The sequence below is a fragment of the Xiphophorus maculatus genome, chromosome 10, assembly GCF_002775205.1.
Source record: "Xiphophorus maculatus strain JP 163 A chromosome 10, X_maculatus-5.0-male, whole genome shotgun sequence".
Classification (NCBI taxonomy): Eukaryota; Metazoa; Chordata; class Actinopteri; order Cyprinodontiformes; family Poeciliidae; genus Xiphophorus; species Xiphophorus maculatus.
Window position 1 is genome coordinate 3,126,311 of NC_036452.1, and position 22,776 is coordinate 3,149,086.

At 40.1% G+C, this 22,776-nt stretch overlaps 1 protein-coding gene across 4 annotated transcripts; it reads left to right on the forward strand.

Annotated features, from left to right (window-relative positions):
• Positions 1-3,633: 3,633 nt before the first annotated feature.
• Positions 3,634-21,667, forward strand: LOC102232406 (pleckstrin homology domain-containing family A member 4-like). 4 transcript variants are annotated; one of them, XM_023341288.1, is made up of 24 exons: positions 3,634-3,964; positions 5,792-5,861; positions 5,957-6,055; positions 7,082-7,154; positions 7,238-7,338; positions 9,644-9,762; positions 11,669-11,878; positions 11,952-12,249; positions 12,594-12,653; positions 12,867-12,992; positions 13,311-13,370; positions 13,453-13,533; positions 14,875-15,027; positions 15,112-15,210; positions 15,352-15,460; positions 16,578-16,645; positions 17,731-17,835; positions 17,912-18,002; positions 18,203-18,258; positions 18,679-18,813; positions 18,897-19,301; positions 20,147-20,259; positions 20,347-20,451; positions 20,530-20,621. In XM_023341288.1, the coding sequence occupies exons 1-23, from the start codon at positions 3,924-3,926 to the stop codon at positions 20,420-20,422; spliced, it is 2,748 nt and encodes a 915-aa protein (XP_023197056.1). In that variant the 5' UTR covers positions 3,634-3,923; the 3' UTR covers positions 20,423-20,451; positions 20,530-20,621. The 4 variants fall into 4 exon arrangements, with proteins under 4 accessions (XP_023197056.1, XP_023197053.1, XP_023197054.1 ...); XM_023341285.1 differs by having other exon boundaries at positions 3,648-3,964; positions 20,342-20,451; positions 20,530-21,667; XM_023341286.1 differs by having other exon boundaries at positions 3,649-3,964; positions 11,961-12,249; positions 20,342-20,451; positions 20,530-21,667.
• Positions 21,668-22,776: the final 1,109 nt, after the last annotated feature.

The window sequence follows — 22,776 nt, forward strand, 5'->3', positions numbered from 1 at the left end:
TTTTTCTCAGATCAACAAAAAAGTTTATTTTGAGCAGAAATATCAACAGTTTGTTCATTTCTATGAACTCTATGATGGTTGGGGCTCATTCTGAATGAATTTATTGCATCTCTAATAATTTTTTAAATAATATAAGTTTTACTTTATGAAATGATAGACAAAAATATGTATGTTTTCCCCAAAACATTTTAATTATTTGAGCTGTACCTGTATAGCTTTGGATGATTTGTTGGGTTGAAATCAGGCTGAACAATAAAGTTAATTTTGCTTTTGTTTAAATAAACACACAGTCTACTGTAAGAATAATTGATTATTAGCGCCACGTTCAGCAGGTGGATGGATAAATGTTGGAACAGCAACACCTGGTGGAGTCTTTGGGTCAGCACACGTGTTAAACTCCACTAAAGAGATTTTAACTTTGGCCCAACACAGTGGTGACATTACGAGCTGCAGACACATCAGAACTGACGAGGTACATTTGTAATTTATAATTATTAATCAGATTGTTTTTCAGCTATTAAATCTAATTTCTTCTCCATTTTGATGCTCAGTTTAAACTTCAGCAGCTCTTCAGAGTGAAGATTTAATACAACCTGCTGGTTTCCTGGTACAGCATGTCTGGAATTGCTTGATTACTTTTATTTTTGAATTGGACTACGTGTTGTGGACATTAATGTAAATATTCCAGTTCTGAATCATTCAGGTTTCCTGAAATGACTTTTTAAAAACAGATAGCGATGCTCCTTTAGCTGTAACTTCAAATATTCACATTATACTGAGCAATAAACTGAAAAAAAGAACTGCTGATTTTTATATCAATATTAGTGTATCTGTCAGTGGTTGGGAGGGGGTGGGGGGGGCAAATGTCTGCATACTGAGAGTTTGGACATCCTGGAGGTCACGACCTTGTCAGAAACCACACGGTTAGAACAAGTGAGACGCTAATGCTAATTATGAGACGCCATGTTAGCCATGTGAGCAACGGCTGGACGTTTTTCTGCCGCCCTGTCAGGGTTGCAGGACTTTTGAGCTTCAGTTGCATCTAGAAGTAACTCCTGTTGCAATTTTTGTCATGACTTTAAAGCTGGAGCCTCCCACCAGGCTGCTGTTCTCACAGACATTTTCCTTCTCATTATCAGATCACTTAAAATGCCTTCGATATCTCCGGCCTGCTGCTGACATCAGCTCTCACTCTCACCGCTTTCAGGCTCATTAAAGAGGCAGTGGAATGTGTTTCCCAGGCACAGAGTGCCAGTTTTTAACATAATTAAGTAACTAATTATGTTAGTTAACTATGTTATCAAAATGCTACATAGAGCTCTGGAGAAAATGAAGAGCCCACCGCAATGAAGGTCATTGAAAACCTCCTGGTTTTTCCACCAAATACTGAATTCAGTTAAAACATTAGTGTTGTTGTTTCTAAATGAATACAAACTTGTTCTATTTGCATTATTTGAGGTCTGAAAGCTCTGAATGTTTTTCATTATTTTGACCATTTCTCATTTTCTGCTAATAAATACTAAATTGTTGCTTTGAATTTCACAGACATGTTGTTAGAATAGAATAAAATAACAATGTTCATTTTACTTAAACCAGAAATTTAATTTAGAGAAACTGATCATCTTAAGTGGTCTCTTAATGTTTTCCAGAGCTGTATATCAAATAAAACTTAAAAGAAATTTTACTAAATAACTTAACGACTTGAAATTGGGTGTCTGTCTCTTTAAAGACTCCTGCTCTTTCTGAAACTCTGCCTTCAGAAAGTCATCCCAACATGGCTCCTCTATTAACCCTTTAACGATGTTTTTACCAGCGTTTCACCGAGGATTAGCTTGTATAATTAGCTCCGCTAATTGCTGCTGGCTAGTCTGAAGGAGCTGATTGGGGGCGTTTGAACAGGAGACTAAAAGACCCTTCTGACATTCATGAACAGACCAAGGCAACACCCCAGGTGTGCTTTTGATGAAAGTTAAGCTAAAAAAGCTGAGTTTTCATGATATTTCACCTTTAAATTAAGCAAAATCCAAAAATGTTTTCACTTATTTTAGCTCAGAAGACATGAGATGTTATTTTTTCCCCTACAGCTGCACCAGCTCTCCGTTTGTTTCGCTGCGTGCTGCAGGTATATTTAGACCCACTTTCTAAAAAGAGAATATGTGAGGAATGCATGGAGCTGACTCAGTGCAGCAGCAGAGTTAAATATAATTTACCCATCTGGGAAAATGCTGTTTAGTTTTAAGTCTAGACAAACTAATTAGAGTTCAGGGGGATTTCTAACATCCTGCAGCAGCATCAGGTGTTTCTGTTTCTCTCACAAAGAAGGTTTAGTTTTTAAATACAACTTATTCCTCTTTCTGTATAAATAATAACATAAAAGGTTAAAATAATTATGTTTCTGTTAAATTATCATTTTAAGTTATTGACTTTGCTCAATGTGAGGGTCAAAAATTGTAAAAAAAATAAAATAAAATAAAAAAAAATAATAAAGACAAATGTTTTTTTGGGTTCTTTCTGAATTCCTAGTCACAATTAAATAAAAATGAACACGAGATATAATTTTGTCAAAAACAAAACGGACATAAAAGGTACAGAAGCCGATGTTGTAAATGTTTTACTTTTTTTTTGCTTCCTTATTCTGATAATTGGTGCCAACAGTTACAATCAAACATGTGAGATCAATATTGTGAGGGAAGTTTGGTTCACTTTCTTTAAAAACTGATCTAATTCAGCAACTTTGCAGAGTTTTTAAGAATAAATTGAAGATTTAAGATCGTTCCACAACATTTTGAGCTGATATAAAAATCCAGACTTTAACTAGGCCACTCCTAAACCTATTTTTTTCTGAGCAGCTATGGCTAAGAAAACATTATATGTTCCTTTGTCAGATATTTTAACCTAATTCATGTTGTCAGACAGATCCTACTTAGATGATTTCATCATTCAGGAAAGTAAAAACAGAGAAAAACAAAAAAAAATTTCACGGAACTGCATGATTTATGATTATTTATTAATTGAAACAGTAAGTTTTTTCATCTTAAAGGGCAATTATTTGTTAATTTAAGGATTCCCGTTCGTCTCTTCGTGGGGTTCACATCAACGTTACTAGAACAATAATTTACAAACATTCCTAAAAAGACATAAAGGTATCTCTTGAGACACAAAGTTCAATTAAACACAAAATTTAAATCAACTGCTTAAATTACAAAAAGACATAAGAAAAAACCTCATCACACAAACTGTGTTCAACCATTTCACTGAAAAAAAAGTACAATAATAACAGACTAGAAATATAAATGTAATAATTTCATCAGGCTGATATTAAATCTTTCTCCAAGACAGAATTTCTTTTAAATTTACATGATCAACCATCACTGTAATTTCAGAAGGCAACATATTCCAAACTTATCCAGTCATAATGACCCAACTTTGAGTTTTTTTCTTCATTTCTGATGATTTTGGTATTTAATGGTCAGAACTATAAATTTAAGATGCAACGATTGAAGATTTCTGACAGACTGCACACATGAAAAGGCAAATATTGACGTTTTTATCGCCACGAAGCTGTAATATTTGATTATTAATTCACTAAGACAGAGAGCAGCTGTTTTATTGTGAATTCCTGAGCCACAAACCCACAGTCAGCGAGCGGCAGAGAGGCGGTCAATGTCAGGGCGAGAGCGCGAGGGAGGGAGGCTGAAGAAGGAGAAGAAGAAGAAGAAAGACGGGGCTCACAGAGAGTTCAGTGTTTCAGCACCGAGGAGCTTCAGCGTAGGTAGAGCGTTTCAGACTCAGTCAAAACCAAGTGAAGCAGCAGCAAACATAAACAGCTTCACATGTGAACGATTGAAAAGGTATTTAGCAGCAGAGTGAGGGCTGACAGGCGGCCGGACCCGACGGGATGCTGTGAGGAAGAACGCCAAGCGATGGAGCTCAAAGACGGCGGCAGGCGGCCGCAGATGCTCAGGTAATACTGAACAAACATTAGAGTCATCACAAAATATCCAAATATTTTAAAAGCGGGAGATTTAAAAAAATATTTTAAATGAAATCTTATCAATAAATGATTCTTTTTTTGTGTCTGTATCATATTTAGTCAGATTAGAAACTTTTTTCAAGGCTGCATGTTGAAATCTTTCATCTATAAATGAGAAAATATCCCAGCTTTACTGTCGAAGCTTCAATGTGTTTTGATTTTATTTGGAAGCATCAAGAATGATGGAGATTTGCCAATGTTTAGTCAAGAGAGAAAGCTTTCTTTTCCAGCCATTAAACGTATTCAACATGCTCTGTGTGCGTCTTCACATGATGCGTTCGGGCATCACAAAGCCCACTCTGTGTCGCACACAGACCCCCGTTTTTCCTCCCCTTCATCCCTCTTTAGCATTTCCAGTCTTCTCCTCTCCCAGCCGGAGAACTTGCCTGATTAAGGAGAAGATTTTCCAAATATTTCACAACTCCCACACAACCGGTGGCTACAAAGTGGTTAGCTTCTCCTCGCATGTCTGACAAAGAGCCGATTGTTTGGTCGGATCGACCCAAAGCCTCCCCAGTTGGGGACTGTGGTCTGGGCTCACAAAGGCTCTGGATGCGGCCGACCTTGTAGGAACCTCGTGGTCTCCCGTGAAGCGGGTCGGGTTCAGTGTTGGGTTTCTCTCGTGATGTTTTTATCTTCAGCTTCATCTGTGGTGATGTGTCACGAACCAGGAAGTCTAAATTTAAAACCGGTTTCAACAGGTGTGACCAAAAAATCTTCTAAAAAAATACTTTTCTGAGCTTTTGTCTAGATTTGTTCATGTATAAACCAAAGGATATGTAGAAATGGAAAATAATTAATGCATAATTAAAAGAAACAACTCTGCAAAAACACAAAATCTTATCAAGTATTTCTGGTCTAGTGCAAATACCTTAGTGCACTTAGAATAAGACAAACTAACTTAAAATAAACTTTTCAGCAAGATGTATGCTCTTGTTTTGAGTAAATAATTCATTAATATTGATGAAAACATTCTGGTTCTATTGGCAGATAAATTAACTTTAAAAACATGGAAAAATGTTTTGTTATAAGTGAAAAAAGCTGCATTGGGTGCAGCTTCAGTTCAGGAGTTTAAATAATTTAGGAATTTATTTTAATTAAATTTTTAATTAAATTATCTAAATTTAATTTAAATAATTTAGGAATTATTTACTTAATACCAGCCTCCACATGTAGCTACAAACCTACTTTTAAGTTAGTTTTGCCTTATTTCCAACGTACTATGATATTTGTTCTAGAAACGAGACCAAAAATACTTGGTAAGATTTTTGTGTTTTTGCAGTGAAACATCAGCTGCATGTCTGATGGAAATCAAAAACCTTTAAAATCCCAGAATCCACATCGTGCATGTGTTCGTTCACGTGTTGGGCCCTCGGCCGTTTGGCAGCGCCGTCCTTTACTTCCCCCCCTGCTGCCAGATTGGTTTTCACACGCTCCCGGCCCCTCCCTGTTACCACGGAGACGCAGCTGTCACCTGTCGCTGCCATGCCAGGGATGCGCTCCGGCCGCGGCTCGCGGCTCAGAATAGAAATGTGGGAGAGTTTCTGGCGGAAGCGGGAGAGCACAACGCCGAGCCGGACAGTTGACCGGAGGGAAAACGTCTCAGCTGGACGGGAATGTGGGAAATGTGTGAGTGAAAGGGAGTGACGGACTGCTGGTCCAGATATTAGTCAGAACTGACCCACTGCAACCTCATGTGTTCCTGTCGACTTTTTATTTTAAATTTGTTTTCTGCTTAAAACTGTTATTTTCTATCAGAATGGACGACCAGGACAGAGTGAGCCAGGCGTCCAGTGTGGCTACAATTTCTTACTTTCCTGTCATGAAGGTTTGTTTGTTTTCTTTCTTTTTTATTATTTCCATGCATGATTTGGTGCAGAGAGCAAACAGGAGAATAAAAACGGTTCCCTCCAATTTGAGCAGGAAAGTGATGGGAAGGTGCAGACGTTTGGGAAAAGATGTCAGGCTGCTAAAAGAGACCCCAACTGTCCCGTGGTCATCAGGGGCTGGCTCAACAAAAAGGTACGTTTGGTTCATGCAGCGCTGAAAAAACTATTTATGATCTGTAAACTTTATCACATAATGTCAAAGTGAAAAAAAGAAAATATTACCAAGTATTTTTGGTCTAATTTGTAGAGCAAAAACCTTAGTTCATTTGAAATAAGACAAGAGTAACTTTCAAATTACTTTCTTACAAGTAAGATGTAGGAGTTTGTTGTAAGTCAGTAATTTGTTAATATTGATGAGAAATTACTAGAATCACTGGCAGATTATTTTACTTCTAACCAGGCATTTTTTCTGGTTATAAGTGAAATAATCTGATAATTGAACTGAAACTTTTTCCATTGCAATTTTGCGAAATATACAAATTTTGATGCAGTTGGAAAACCACCTCACTGTAACACGAAAAGTTTTTATCAAAAAACTTAACTTTTTTCTAGATTGGCGTGTTTCCATTAAGCAAATTTATTTTTGTAATTCCAATTTCCACAATTACATGTTCCGGTTATTATTAATCAATGGCCGATTTAAATAAAAGAGATCAGTGTTTCGGCTGTTTTGCCAGGGTTTTTTTAAAGTTTGTTCCAGATTAATGGAGCATAAAAACTGAATGTTTCTGCTTCTCCATGTTTGATTCATGTAGCAAGAAATAGAAACAAGGAAAAAACGATTGCTTGAAGACAAATTCTTACAAGATCCAGTTTGTGGAATGAAACAAGCCTTGCATGGGGCTCTGTTGGTACTTCATGTAAATACGTTTGAACTCACCCCCAGTGGCAGCATCATGCTTTGGGGAGGGAAGCTTTTCCTCATCAGGATCATGGAAGTTGCTCAGAGTTGAACTTCAGGAAAATCCTTGAACAAACTGGCTGTAAGAAACATGAGTCTTCTGGAGAAGTTTAGTTAAATTTGCACCACTTTATTGGTCTGTTACATAAAATCCCTCTAGAAAACACAAAGCTTCATAAAATGACAAAATCTGAAGAAGTTAAATAAATCTGAAAACTTCTTTTATCTTCATCTGTCTTTGAATCGCTGCTTCTGCAGGACAGCTCCGGTCTGAAGCTGTGGAAGAGACGGTGGTTCGTCCTCTCCAACTACTGCCTGTATTACTACAAAGGTAGGAGGCAAAGCGCCTGCAGCTCGGCGCCGTGGTTCTGACCCGCATGTCTTCTTCCTTATTGAAACGCTTTCTGTCCCCAGACAGCAGAGAGGAAACCGTGTTGGGAAGCATCCCGCTGCCAAGCTACAAAATCCTGTTCTGCACGCCGCGAGAATGCAAGAACAGGAAGTTCACCTTCAAGGTAGCAAAAGCTTCGCTCCTCACAGCTACACGGATGTCAGGGAACGAGATGCACAAGTTCAGGACTATGAGGAACGAAAGAGAATAGAAATGAGTGGACAGATTGGTTAGTTTAGATCAGGGTCACCCGCCTTCCTGAGACCACGAGCTGCTTCCTGGGTTCAGAGCAACACCAACGACTACTTGTTTGATACAGACATAAATTTTCTTCCTTTATAATAATAATACATTTACATATTTATGATTACATGCTGCCTGATCATATTAATGTTAAAGACTATCACAATAGTTATCAGTAATGATTTACCATGGCTGCTATGGTTAATCATTATTATGTGATCAGAAGTTCAATCTGTGTGATTCTAATTTAATCCAAAGTGTGACTGAGAGTATGGAGCTGGACAGCTGCACTGTGCGTACCTTCAGATTTTCCTTTAAGTAAAAATAGTTTTCAGGTTTTTTTTATCTAAACCGCTTTACGATTAACAAAATTGGGGAGAAAAAAAAGACCTTTAGTCTCAAAACATCTTGTTCGTAGCGAACGTCTATGTGAGTCTGTGGGAACGCCAAAGCCTAAATCTTATTGGTCAGTTTACTTTTTGTTTATTTGGCGGCTTTTCCTGTAAGCTAAAAATGAATGAGCTTGAGTTTGATTTCTTCAGTAGTTCTAAGAGCGGTCGTTTGGATCCTGCCTGTGCTTTTCACCGTGTGCGTGGTTCTGGTGGGGTCATCGGTTTATCAGCTTTTTTTGTGGTTTGGTGAACTGAAGAGCTGGACTCTAGAGCAGCTGACCTGGCAATCTGATGGCACTTTACATTGTGCCTAGTGTAAAGTTTGGTGGAGGGAGGATCATGGTGTGGGGTTTTTCAGGAGCTGGGTGTGGCCCCTTAGTTCCAGTTAAAAGAACTCTGAATGCTTCAGCATACCAAGACATTTTGGACAATTCAGTTTGGATCTGGCCCCTTCCTCTGCCGACATGACCGAGCCCCAAAGCACAAAACAAAGTCCATGAAGACATGGATGGAGAGGATGAACTTGACTGACCTCAACCCGATAGAACACCTTTGGGCAGAGACTGAAGGTTCACACTGAACACGTTTCAAACATCAAAAACGCAGCCGACGCTTCAAGTTCAACGCCTGCGCACTTTGAAGTCAGACGCTTGACATTTTGCTCCATGCGGGCATTGAGAGGAGACTCTTTGGCATACTTGTCTCTCAAACTCTTCCACTGTCTCCTGCATATTTCATCTAAATAAATAAGTTTATTTAATGTGACTCAAAGTTCTTGCTGGATGGATTTGGATAGATCGCGTCAAACGTTCAAAATGGTCGAAACGCTTCCAACTGCGCAGCGCTGGATGCCACAGTCTTTGTATGTAAACCAGACGCGCCTGATGCTCAAAACATGCTTGGTGTGAACGCAGCATAAGAGCCAGGCCTTCTCGTCCAACATCAGTACATGACCTCACAAATGTGCTTCTGGAAGAATGGTCAAAAACAAAGGGTGGACCAACGTCACAGTGAACCCTATGGATTAGAAACGGGATGTTGCTTAAGCTCATATGTGAGTCAAGGCAGGTGAGCCGATACTTTTGACAGAATAATCTAATTACATACCAGCCTAAAGAGTAGAAGGTTTCAAAAATATTGCAGCTGGTCCCAATAAGGATCCTGGTGGCGCTCCAATAGGACATGGGATCAATCCTCATGAATTCAGGGAGATGGTACAGGGTTCCTTTGTGTAAATATAACCGTCTGAAACATTCGTTTGTACCACACTCCATTAGCCTGTTAAATGGCCGACTAGCGGGGCCTAGACAAAGTAATAGGAGGCCCAGACTGTGACCAAGAGTAGCATGGAGAGGATGTATTGTATGTGAATGAAAATGGTTATGGGGGGCGTACTGTGCTGGCGCAGGGGTTAGTGCAACCCACGTTTGGAGGCCTTGAGTCCTCGACGCAGCCGTCACGGGTTCGATTCCCGGACCCGGCGATATTTGCCGCATGTCTTTCCCCCTTTCCTGTCAGCCTACTTTCATATAAGGGACACTGGAGCCCACAAAAGACCCCATGGAGGGGAGGGTTAAAATGGTTATGGGGATGTACTGGCAATCTGGCATTTGTACTTTTTGCTTTTATATTTAATTATGGCTATTGTCCTTTCTGGATGTGCTGTTCCTATTGTTCTACTGCACGTTTTGCCTCTGCTTCCTAGACGAATTTCTCCTACGGGAGACAAATAAATGATCTTATCCGAGCATTATTCAACATACGAGGTTTTATCCACTGATCCTGTGAATACAGGTGGTGCACCAGGGAATGCGATCATATTTCTTCAGCGCTGACACTCAGGAGGACATGTTGGGTTGGGTCCGAGCCCTGAGCCAATCAGCTGCGATGGAGCCAGACAGCACCATGAACAGGTATGACGGAGTTCAAAGTTACCATGACGTTCAGGATGACGCAAAAACAGTCCTGCAGGTGAGAAATGTACGATTATCGTACCAGAGACATAAAATTATCGTCATAACCAAAATACAAGTGTATTGGTGCACTATAGTCACTCTTGATAGCGTCTAGCAGGCACTCACCGCTTTGTGGTGTAAGTACGAAATAGATTCATCAGCAGCCCCACCGGTCCGTTAGGCTAATGTGTTCTTCGTTTCTTTTTTTCCTTTTCATCACTCATGGTGTGGCCGCAGCGGACTATGGGCTCTTTGCACCTGCCGCGCTGACGTCACAACCGCATGCGCAAATGCTCCGACACCAGAGCTGCTCTACTGTTAAGCTATGGGCTTGTTGTGCTTCAGAAGCAAAAAGCCTGAACCATAAAATCCCCGTTACTTGGTCTCTGACACTAACGACAATAAACCACGTAATATACTTGAACACAAGGTAAAAACATTGTCCGTTAATGAATGATGAAAAATGTTTAGATACTTAAATAGCACATTTTTACAAGAAAAATGTCTAGCATAAGCTAAAGCTAATGTTAGCCACAAAGTTTAAAGAAAGTAAAACTCACCTTCGTATCTGTGTATAACGAGGCGAACATCTTAAAACCTTTCTCCAGCTTATTGTCGGGGCTTCGGATCGATGTACGTCATTAATTGTTACCTTGGACAAGCCCTGCAAACACCCAGTGTAAAGAGCCTTTTTCAATAGATCGGAAAAGATTGAGCCGCTTTTCCCCGAACGCAGAAGCTGAGGTGCAAAGAGCCCATTCAGCCAATCATGGCCGCTGTTCCGAGGCAAACGCAGACACGTAGCTCACATTTACCAGCTCACGATTGATTGGTTGGAGTTTCCAGCCAATCGTGCATCTGTTTCCCGTTTAGAGATGCCTTCAGGGTCACAAAGAAAAACTCTGAAAGACAGTTGCGACAGGCTGATTACAAACACACATTCACGGAATGGTCAAATTATCGTATATTTGGCCTTTTGGGGGATTAGATAGATAGATAGATAGATAGATAGATAGATAGATAGATAGATAGATAGATAGATAGATAGATAGATAGATAGATAGATAGATAGATAGATAGATAGATAGATAGATAGATAGATAGATAGATAGATAGATAGATAGATAGATAGATAGATAGATAGATAGATAGATAGATAGATAGATAGATAGATAGATAGATAGATAGATAGATAGATAGATAGATAGATAGATAGATAGATAGATAGATAGATAGATAGATAGATAGCATTTATTGTCATTGAACAGAATTCAACGAAATTTCCATTGCAGCTCCCGTGCAAAAGGTCAAATATATACAGTATAAATAAGCAAACACACAATAATAATAATAACAGTATATACAACTAAATTAACTAAAGGCACTCAACCACACCAAAGAAGTAGCAGCAGGTCCAATTATGGCAAAGTACAGATAATGTGACAGTGCAAAGTGCAGAACAATATGACTGTGTGGGGGTGGGGGATATGTATGTGTGACTGCGAGGTTATGATATGTGTGGGAGGGGGGGACGGCAGGGAGTAATGGCTCTGATGGCTGTGGGGAAGAAACTGTTTCTCAGTCTATTTGTTGTAGTCCGTATATTCCTGTACCGCTTGCCTGATGGCAGCGGCACAAACAGTCTGTGGCCCTGGTGGCTGGGATCCATGGCTATGGATCCAGCTCTCTTCTTGACCCGGTCTGTGTAAATGGAGTCCAGGTCTGGGAGGGGGCATCCCACAATGCCTTGTGCTGTTCTCGTACATCGCACAGAGGGCAAAATTATCGTACAAATACGATAATTATCGTACATCTGGCGACACCGCATGAACAGCTTTTTATGCAAAAACTCTGATCCGTTTAGGCGTTGCTCGAGTTATCAAGATTTTACGCAGCTTGGTGGCAGCAGTGAGTCCATGGACTTCACCAGATCGCCCCCGGAGGAGGAGAGTCCGGCGCAAAAACACAAGCATGTCAGCAGAACCCTGAGCGAACCGGGTCAGCTCAGCGGGAGGGTGGGGAGGTCACAGTCAGAGCACCGGGGGAGACGGAGCGTGCATCACCGGAACAGGAGGTCAGTAATCTCAATCTCACATCTTATTTGTTTATCTGGGAAACGTCCAGTTTGGTATTCTGCTTCCTGTGAGGCTTCAAAGCCCGTCGAACCGAACCCCCAGCCCTCCGGATCCAGTCAGGAGAAGAACTGCTTCAAACAGGGAGGACGACGCTTACGATGAAACCTCAGCGCAGGCGGCCATCGTGGGGTCAGGCTCTTTAGGTTCGAGGGGACAGCTGGGCTCTCGACCCCACACCCCGGTGGGAAGGGTGGACATTCGACCCCACGATGACCCCGTCACTGTGTACTACACACCTGCCTCCCCTAAACTGGAGTTCAAATCTGCTCCCACCACCCCGGTCACAGAGAGGTGGCAAAACCTCAGCAAGGTGAACTTCTTCTAATGCAAATGACCTTACACTGTAAAACATTAGAAGGTGGTTTAACTTGAAAATGAAAGTCCACCTGCTGCCATTTAAGTCAACATGAAAAGTATTTTGGTTTTAACTCATAAATTAAAGTTCATAAAGTTGATTTAACAACAAGAGACAAGTTGTCTAAACATTGTTTTTGAAGTTCATTAATCTTGAATTGTGAGTTTTAACTTAATGCTGCAGTTTAAGCCAAATAATTATTTCACAAAACAGGAGTTATTTGTCACCGTGGATTTAACCATGTCATATTTAGTGAAGCTCTGTTTTAAAGACATTGTTTCTCTTTTGTTCCTTTGCAGCCTGCAGCCTTATACGGTTCTGTTCATCACACACCAAGTGGGAGAAGACCTTTAGCTAAGGTGAAAGCAGAACAATATTGTGCAAAATTAAGCAGCGAAATATCCAAACTAATGTGCAGCAGCTGTTGGGGAGGCTACGGAATAAAAAGCCAAAAATTTTAAGTTGTGTTTACTTTAAAAACTTCCATGGGACATGGGATGATTTTAGTCCACAGGTTGTTTAGCCTGATGTAAAAAGTTTTTATCTGATTTACATCCTGTGTTTTTCTTCAGAGCCACTCCACGGGGGCAGATTTACTGCCCCCTTTACCCCCTGCAGCGAGGGCAGCGCATGCTTCCAACCCCTCAAAACAACCCCGTCAGCTTCACCTGCCCGTCTCTGTGCTTCCGCCAGCTCTGGTACAGCCGCTAGATGGCGCCAAACTCCTCCGGCATTTTGCTTACTTTAAGTCTTGTGGCGTTTACTGTGTGTTTTTATTTTCAAAGTGTACTATACATATATTTGCAAAGTTGCAACAACGCAAATTTTAAAAATATTTAAATATGTTTGCAGCTTGCTGAGGCTTATGCAGCTCAAGTTTTACCCTTTAATACTGATATTAAAGGGTAAATATAATTTCAAACCACAAAATCTGTCCAGAGAGTGTGATACGTAGGATTGTACGTATTAGCGTGTAAAGAATGGTCATTAAATAAAGATTGGGAACTGTTTTCCAGGCGTCTAAATCTGACCCGAGGGATTTGCAACCAATACGACCTCTTGAAAGTGATGCAGATGTGAGTATTCCCAGTTCAGCAGCTTTTATAGATGGATAGTTATTTATGTTAGTGGACATGAGCTTGAGTTGTTCTGTTTCAGGCCGTATTGACGCGTCTGTGTGGGTGTGACAAGCTGCTGCAGTCTCTGTCTGTGGAGCTCACCCAGCTACAGATGGATAAGGTTAGTAATCATCTCCAAATCTAATCAAACTTATTTACAAAGTAGCTTTAAAACAACAAGATTGACCAACGTGCTGCTGCACAGCAAGAAATAAGATGTAATGGAAACCACTAAAAGGACTCTTATTGTCGAAAAGGACGGGAAGTAAAAATGTATTTGAGCCAAAATGTGAGAAAAGCATTGATTACGGTCTTTAGAAAAAAAATAAAAATCCTAAAGTGCTGCTTATTTTTGGGAGGGAGTTCATTTTTACTCCTAGGTTTGTTAACAGGGTTTTTGCTAATAGGACAGAGGCATTTTAACATGGATTTATTTAACATTTTTTGAATAATCATTTAGTCAGTAAGTAATGTCTTTCATTAAATTGAGACCGGGGGTTGGATTAAATAAGTGTTCACTTCTTCATACTCCTTTTTAAGAAAAAGAAAAAAAAGGAAAATAGTGGTAAACAAATATTTTTGTTCTAGTGTTTTCTCTGTCCTACTGATTGCTTGTTTTTTCTTGTTTTTGAAATAAATAAATCAAATCAAAATTTAGAAAATCTGGTCCCAAACCGTTTCTTATGTTAGCCAGACAGTCAAGAAGGGGATTAGCAGAGTGTGTTCTTCTACTCAAGGGGAAATATACCTGAATATAAACAAAAACAGATGTTATGTTTGTTTTTTATTTCTTTTAAACGGTTTCTAATGGCAGCAGGTAAAGTGAAAAAAGCAAACATCCAAGAATGGAGCCCTGCGGTACACCACAGAGAACGGATCAGATTTCCTGAATCTGTTTATCTGTATAATTTTGTGATATATATGGATTTTCTTTTTTACATGTTCAGGTGATACCAAATGTAAAAGAAACGTGTCACTATAATCAATAAATCAATTAATCACATAATAAATTAAAACGAACTCAATAATTTCCATTTGTATGATTTATTCTTTTTTTTTTTTCTTTCTACCAAAAACTGGGTGACAAAAGTTTTCAGTTTGGTGTTTTGGTCTCAATCAGACCTTATTTTTTAAAGGACAATTTTGTTTACAAAGACTTGAAATTTCATTTTATTTGTTGTTTATTTTGGATATTTAAAATGTCTTCCAGTTCCAGTGTTAAATGTTCATCAGAATTTAAAGTTTATTGATCTTTTAGAATGTGTTATTGGATTATTATTTTACCATTAGCATTGTATTACTTAAAAATGGTCTCAAAACGACAATATTATCGTTTATCGGAATAAATGCTGGAACAATTTATCGTCCAGCAGAATTTGTTATCGTGATTCAGAACTATGGAAAAACTGTTCAGGTTTTAGTTAATTTGGGAAATGAGATGACAGAGATGTTTCTGTTGCAGGATAGCGTCCAGTGTGCGCTGGAAGTGTCCAGGCTCCAAGTGGAGGAGTGGAGGACCCAGGGGCCCCGGGCCCTGGAGGAGGCACTGACCCAGAAGGCTTTGCTACAGGAGGAGTTGGTTACAATCCGGGCCAGAGTGTGCGATGTCTCACTGGTGTGTAACAAAGAACAAGTTGTGCAGATGTTTGTGTGCAGTTTATATATTTTTTTTTTCTTATCATGGTATTTCTATCTGAAGGAAATGGAGCGAGTGTGGAGTCAGTATGAGAGGATGGAGAGTGAGCTGTCTGTAATCCGTTCGCACCTTCAACACATCTCCAACTTTGGAATGCCACAGGTAATTTTATGCAACTCTTAAAGTCTGATTGTTATTCTTCACGTTTGGACATAACTAAAATAGTGAAAAAAAAACTTGTTTATTCTAATATAACGCTGAAAGATCTCCTGCCAGTCTGCTGATGTCTCCCTGTCCGATCAGGAGCAGTGTCAGGCTCAGAGGGAGCTGTGGATGATGGAGGACATCCTTGATGGGCTGAACGTCAATCGGGATTATTTCTGTTTCCTGCTGGGACTGCAGACACATCACAGTAAGAATGATCTGCTGCTCAAGCACTCGTCTGCTGTCACTGTATTAAAACGCAGCGGCATTTCTTAGAGCTGCTTATTAGCAGCACGAAAATGGCTTCATTCGTTGGTACTTTTATATATTATTTTAATAATCAAGTATTCTATTGATTATTCTGACGATTAATCAAGTAATCAAATAGAAATGTGATTAAATGAAATATTGGTCATTTCTGCCATAACAGCAGTATTACTATCAATATTAAAATCGACTCAAATTTTCATATTTGCTCTTTCCCACAATTACTTTTCTGTAGTTTAGAAAATTCCCCTGCAACAATAGTAGCTCAGTTTGGACAGAAATTATACAAAAATCTGAAATTATAACCAATTTAATCATAAAGCAACAGGCTCTGAAAAAAAGTTTGGAAAATGGTGGGAAACCAGAGTTTGGTTTACACTGACACTGGGTCTGACATCACCCAAAATCCCAAAAACTGAACTGCAGATGTTTACATGAACAAACCAGATACAACCTGAAGGCCTCAGAGCCCAGAGGAGGTGAGGAGCTGATCTGATATCAATAGTTCTCCTACTGATCAAAAAATGAGGGAGAATTACCTCAAAACTTTCAAATCAGAAGATGAATTGATAAAAATGAGTTTGTAATGTAGCCTAAAAGGTTGCAGCATCTGTTGAATGCAACCACGATGCACCTACAACAGGGTCTGCCTGTTTTTTTACTGTTTTTTCTTTTAATAATTTAATTGAATTTCACCAGCAGAAAAGTACCAACAATGTTTTTATATCAAATTTTCTTGTCACTGGGTTGAAAACAATGTGCTTTTCTTTTGCCAATATTAACATTGGTGTCTCGATTTTTGCAAAAAAATTTTTTTGGTTTTCTTTATATTAAAACCAAAAAGTAGAAATAAAATGGTGGTTCTTTCGAAATTACAAAAGTCCTATAGTAGATATATATTAAAAATGAAAAATTGTCTTTTATCAACAGGTCATGTAACACTTGTGGCTCTGAATGAGTTTTACTTAGCTGGACTAGGGGCAAAAATGGCTCTTTGAATGGTAAAGGTTGCAGACTAAAACATAAATAGATCCAAACGAGACGTTTTCTGTCTGCAGTGTTCCAGTTTTTGCCTCCTGGACCTCCTGCTTCGCTCCCAGAAGGGCTTCCAGTCGGACTGCCAGCAGTAAGACGCTCTGCTCTTCCTGTTCATGGTCTGCCTCTGATCACAACTTCTTCTGCTCAGTTAACCTGATGAAGTTCACAGATGTTCTCTGACTAAACCCAAATGTATTGATACATTTTTCTAACTATAAAAGGTCTTAAGTCAGTAGCAGGACAGTACAGACCAGAATCTGGTGGTTCTTCTCTGTTTTTTGTAAAGCTTTGACTTGTTAGTATCAAATTCATCCAGTTCTGACTTTCATTTAGGAAATATAAAACAAGAGAGCAGAAAAACATTTTAAAGAATTGTTTTTATATTAGAATGGGAGGCTATGATTAGCTTTTAACCTGTGTTTTGCATCTGATGTTAGTAAATTACATGGCTTGTCATGGAGAGGCTAACAAAGGCTTTTTTTTACAAGAGGAAATAGATCTGTGAACATCTGCATAAAGATATATTTATTTTTTTGTTGTTGTTTTTAAACAGCCCATAATGGCAGCAATTAAAATGAATGAAACAACAACAGATATCCAAGAATTGAGCCTTGTGGTACACCCAGAGAACAGCATCTTCAGATTTCCTCAACCTGTGAAAACTAGTTTAGTAGATTTATATGTTTCGGTGATGCCTAATTGATACCAAATTTAAAATAAAAAAGCATAATAATAATTACGCACAAATAGAACAAGAGTTTTAGTTTTACTTTGTTTGGGGGATAAGAATGAGAAAAGTAAAGATTATATATTAGAAGAAGAGGCAATGATTACTTTTTAATCTGACTTCAGAATCTTATATTAGTGAACTTTATGGTTTGTTTGGTTATTGTTACTGAAACTGCAGTATTAGTGAGTAAATGCCCCTGAACATTTGTCCTGAAACTCAAACTCGAAACCTTGCCGTACTCTGCTCAGCCTTCCTGTTAGTCTTGCTCTCTCTCACTTTTGAGTAGCCTGAAGGAATCACTGACATGTCTCTGGCTGTCATAGAAATAACATTTTCCTTTTGAATAGCTTTTCTTATATCCATGTCGTTATGTAACATCAGGATTTTAGCATTTGGATGTTTCCCCGGTGAGTGTTTCATCAGTGTGTGACAAACGTCTGCAGGATTTGGAACAAGAGCCGCCGCTCCGCCCTCCGTTACCCCTGGAGCTTCAGGAGCGCCACCACGCTCAGGACCTGGGCCAGGTGTGGCCAGAGTCACCGTACGAGGTGGGACTTTTACCATCGTTTATCACCAGAGGAAGCAGATAAACGCTGGTGCGTTTAACGTGTTTTTATGTTTCAGGGAATCTATGAGCATCCTGCTGATCCCGCCGACAGAAGTGGAAACAGCCAGCCTGACCTCCTTAACGTGAAAGCACAGAGAGATCCAACCGGTTGGCACCAACACACACACCAACAGAAACAAGGACACTTTGATTCTGACGTGTGCTGTGTGTTAATATCTATTAATAACAGCTTTGATGTATTTTTCATTGCAAAATCCTAAACATTTGGGGAGGATTTTTATTCCTCTTCTGACCTTAAACCCACTTTCCATGGTGTCTCATGTTGATTATTTTTCTTTTATATGTAGAATCTCAGTCTGGTTCAAAGTGGATCCCACCAGAAACAGCCGGCCAGCCAACAAAGGTTTGATTCTTCTTCATTTCTGCCATGATAATCTGTGAAGTGGGCCAAAAGACGCTAAATATAGAAGCAGTAAAAGCTGTTTTGTTTTGGGGTTTTTTCCATTGCAATCGCAGCCAAATTCTAATTCTTCAGTTCTTCCTGCAATTAGGGCATGTTGCAATACCAGCTGTAGACAAGAGGGGGCGCCAGAGGCTCATGTTTCAACACAACAGTGTTACAGTTCAGTTCCCCTGTACCCCACCCTTTCCTTATACAAGGCACGCATACACGCACACACAACACACACACACACACACACACACACACAACACACATACACTGCTTTTCTTGCAGTTTTCTACAGAATGCGAGAAATAATTCACATAAAACATGTTTTAAATCACAATTATATATTTTAAACAGCTTATGTTCTCATCCTAGAAGATGAAAATGAAGATGAGTGAGGCAGAACAGATTGAGAGGATGAAGAGGAATCAGGAGAGATTGGCTAATAAGAGGAAACCTCCAGTGGCGACTCAAGGACCCCAGAATCAGAGTTCAGACACAAGACAGGAGGTTAGGCCCACAATATGTTGTTTTTAACCTGATTAAGATATAAATATATGTGATAATTTAATGATTCAACTCTAATTTGCCAGGCCCCGTTTCCCTTGAGGGTGACCCGCGTTGTCACAGCTGTGCTGCCCTCCTCGCTCGTGGCCAGAAGAGTTTCTGTCGAGGATCCTCCAGCTGAGCTCGACGCTCCGCTGCCTGAACAAATCCTGCCGGAAACGCAGCAAAAACTGACGGAACCGAGCAAAAAACTCCTGAGCAAACCTGCCAGGCGGCTGCTTACAGAGAGCCCCGACTCAAACCAGGCCGTCGGCGAGCCGCACCAGGATCAAACTGCAAAAAAGGCAAGCAGAAAACACCCGCCGGCCTCCAGAGGATCCAGAATGGAGCCACTTTTAGAAGTGAGCAGAGGCGAAGGATCAGAGAGCCCGAGAAGTGAAGCTCAACACCTGACGGGGTCAAGAAGAGGTCAAGACAGCGCAGACGTCAAGGTGAGGAGGGAGCCATCCGCTTCATCTCTGCAGTGGTGGATAAAGTACTCAGCTCTAGTACTTGAGTATTGATACTCATGGTAAAAACTTACTCCATGTAAAAGTTACTCAAGTTAAAGTACTGAATGGAGAATCAGCCTTTATTGTCATTGTACAGAAAATACAACAAAATAAATTTCAGTACAACAAAGAACAACAAAAAAAGACAAAAAAAAACAACATAAGACCTCAGTAGACAAACACCTGAGTCCTTTTTAGATGAGAACACTGCAAAAACACAAAATCTTACCAAGTATTTTTGGTCTAGTTTCTAATGCAAATATCTTAGTGCACATGAAATAAGACAAAACTAACGTAAAAGTAGCTTTGTAGTGAGATACAGAGGGTTGTTTTAAGTAAATAATTCCTTACTATTGGCGAAAAAATTCTAGTTCCACTGAGGCTGTTACCTAGCAACCCCAGCCAAGCCCAGCCCGTTACCTAGCAACCCAGTTCTAGTTCCACTGGCAGATTGTTTCACTGATAACAAGACATTTTTCAATATTATAAGTTAATTTATCTGCCACTGGAACAACAACTTGTTCATCAATAATAAGGAATTATTTACTTAAAACAATGGCTGTATATTTTGCTGAAAAGTTTCTTTTAAAAACGTTTGTCTTATTCCAGGTGCACTAAGATATTTGCACTAGAAACTAGACCAAAAACACTTGGTAAGATTTTGTGTTTTTGCTGTAAAAAAATAACATAAAGGGAAAAATTAATATATTTTTTAATATCTTGTAATTTCTGTTCTAAGTTTCCTTTAATTTACTTAAAAAACTAAATAAAACGCCTCTAACCAGGCAGCTGAAGAGTCGTCGGCTGCTGACTTTGACCTGAATCCCGGTGTGAGCTCTGAGCAGCGAGAAGCCAAACTCCGACGAGTCGAACGGATACGAGAAAGAGTGATGAGAAGGTGGGTTTGCTTTGGGTAAAATATGCAAACACGCCCTACGCAGAAGCAAGCGTCCACAAATTGTTTGTCGTCCGTTTCTCAGCGCAGCCAGAGAAAGTTCTACGACAGAAAGTCAGCGTCCAATCAGGAGAGAGAGGAAGGAAGTTCACCAGGCTCCCTCTGACTCGCCTGAAGGAAAATGGCCGACAGCAGGTACTGGAACAGACAGAACCAAAATAAACAGAAAATAACTCAGTTACTAACAAATTATTCCCTCTTTCCAACTTACAGGAAGTCATGGCTGTCTGGATGACGTTAGCAGATCAGGAGATCTTCAAGGTGCAACGTCTCAGGGTTGTGATGAAGTTAAATCTAAAAGTCGGGTCCAGACTGAGAACAGAGAACAGCACAGTGGGAGAGCAGAGGTTGCCAACAATAAAAGCAAACGCTCCCCGTCTCCGTATCACATCTCATCCATGACCGTCTACCAAAACGACGGAGGCAAAGGATTCAGAAGCTGCAACGATGAAGAGCAGGAAAACCCTGAAGGACTCACTGCAGAAGATAAAGAAGAGAAACTGAAGTCTTCCCACCTGAGAACAAAGTGGTTCCTGTCGACGAACCAGTGGCAGGAGTTCATACCGCTGCAGATGGAGCCGCTGTCTATCGAGGAGAACGAGGAAACCGACACCCAGCCGTGCTCTCAGCCAGATCTCAGCGAGTTGTCGGCGACGGTGACCGAAAGCCTGGAGAAGATGAAGGAGAACCACTCTCTCTTCTATAAGATCGCCTGCGACATCAGCATCTCAGACTCAGACATAAAGAGCGACGATCAAACGTCCTCCAGACCAGAGGAGGAAGAAGTGTTGGTCATCGAAGAAACGGCGCGGACCGGTGACTTTGGGATGCCGTCTCATTTAGAGAGTTTGGATGGAAGAGGTGCAACAGCTGAAAAGAAATCTCTGGAGTCAACGAGAGAAATGCAGGACAAGACTTTGTTGGATCCAACATATGATCCAAGTGAACTAAATCCAGCAGAGCAATTAGGGTGGGAAGATGAAGTAAAAGTTTCAGAAACGGGAGTTTGTGTCCAGAAAACGGATTCTACTCAGGCACTGGATGGCCACACAAAGACAGAAGAGAAACACTGTGAGAAGAAGGAGTCAGAAGATCTGAACACAAACCAAGAGAGATGTGAGGAAATAAAGAAATGTTTCAGAGGACGTAAAGAGAAGAAGACGGATGAAGACGACCGAGGAAACAGACACTCCATCATCCGGAGCGCCTCCTTCGGAAAGCCGAGGGTTACCGTCCTGAGGACGAGTTTGTAGATTGAAGAAAAGATGCCGCCCCATTCCAACCAACAACTTCATGGCATTTTATTTGGACTTCATATGATAGACCAACTCAAAAGAGGGTATAAGTATAATTTTAGATACATAATCTGAAAATTTGACCCCAGAAACCTTTGGTACCTCTGGAAAACCTGTAAAGGTCCAGAGCTGAGAGGTGAATCTGTTTACAGGACGACTTTTCAAACTATTTATGGAAGAGTGGTGAAAAGAAAGCCTGCATGACAGGAAGTCCAATTTCCTCTTGCTACTACACAAAATGCTATGGATGGCGAAACACTAACACCTGGCCATCCCTACAGCAAAGCCAAGTGGAGGGAGCATCATGCTGTGGGATGTTTTTATTTTCAGCAGGTCGGGGGAAACCTGTCAGATTATATGACAGAACCGGAGCTCAGGACAGAGACGTTAAACAGATTGGTCTAACTCAGAACGACCTAGTCAAAGTCCAAAAGATTTTTGGTAAGATTTTAAACTTGATGTTTATGGGGGGAATTTTCTATATCATGCAGTACTTTGTTTTGGTTTTCATCTAAAATCCCACTAAGGCTGAAGTTTGAGGCTGCAGAACGACTTAAAGAGTTCAGCGGGTGTGAATACTTTTCCCTAGAGATTTTGACCGACTGGATTGGACTGGGCCCAGTTGTGAGAACGTATAACAGCAGAATAATGTATAACCATCAATAAACTTGAATGTTTTCATTTTACAGAATATAAAGGAGGATGTTGGTGGAAATCTGTCAGCAGAAATGTTATTTATTCAAGTGAAACTGTGTTTTTTGCAACTAGACAGGTGCAATCAAATATCCTTTTTAAATGCTAACACCTCCATTCCTTTTAATGTACACATTTAATACTCACTGAAATTATATTTGATGGCTGTTTTTGTTGGCAACATAATCCTGTTTTTATCACTGTGAAAATTAGCTTTTTTTGTATCAGATGTTATGACTAATAATAATAATAAAAATAATAAAAATAGAAGAAGAAGCCTTGTGCACACCGCGGCTCCGGCTTTTGTCAGAGCTTCACATTTCTACCTCCATCTCCTCGCCTCATTGTCTGCCAGGTCCCACATGTGCTACAGGGTGCAGCTCTCCTTAGAGACCCGACGCAGAATTACATGGAGCTCCTGCGAACAAAAAAAAAAGCCTTTGTCACTTTAAATCCTCAGCGTGTCTCAGCC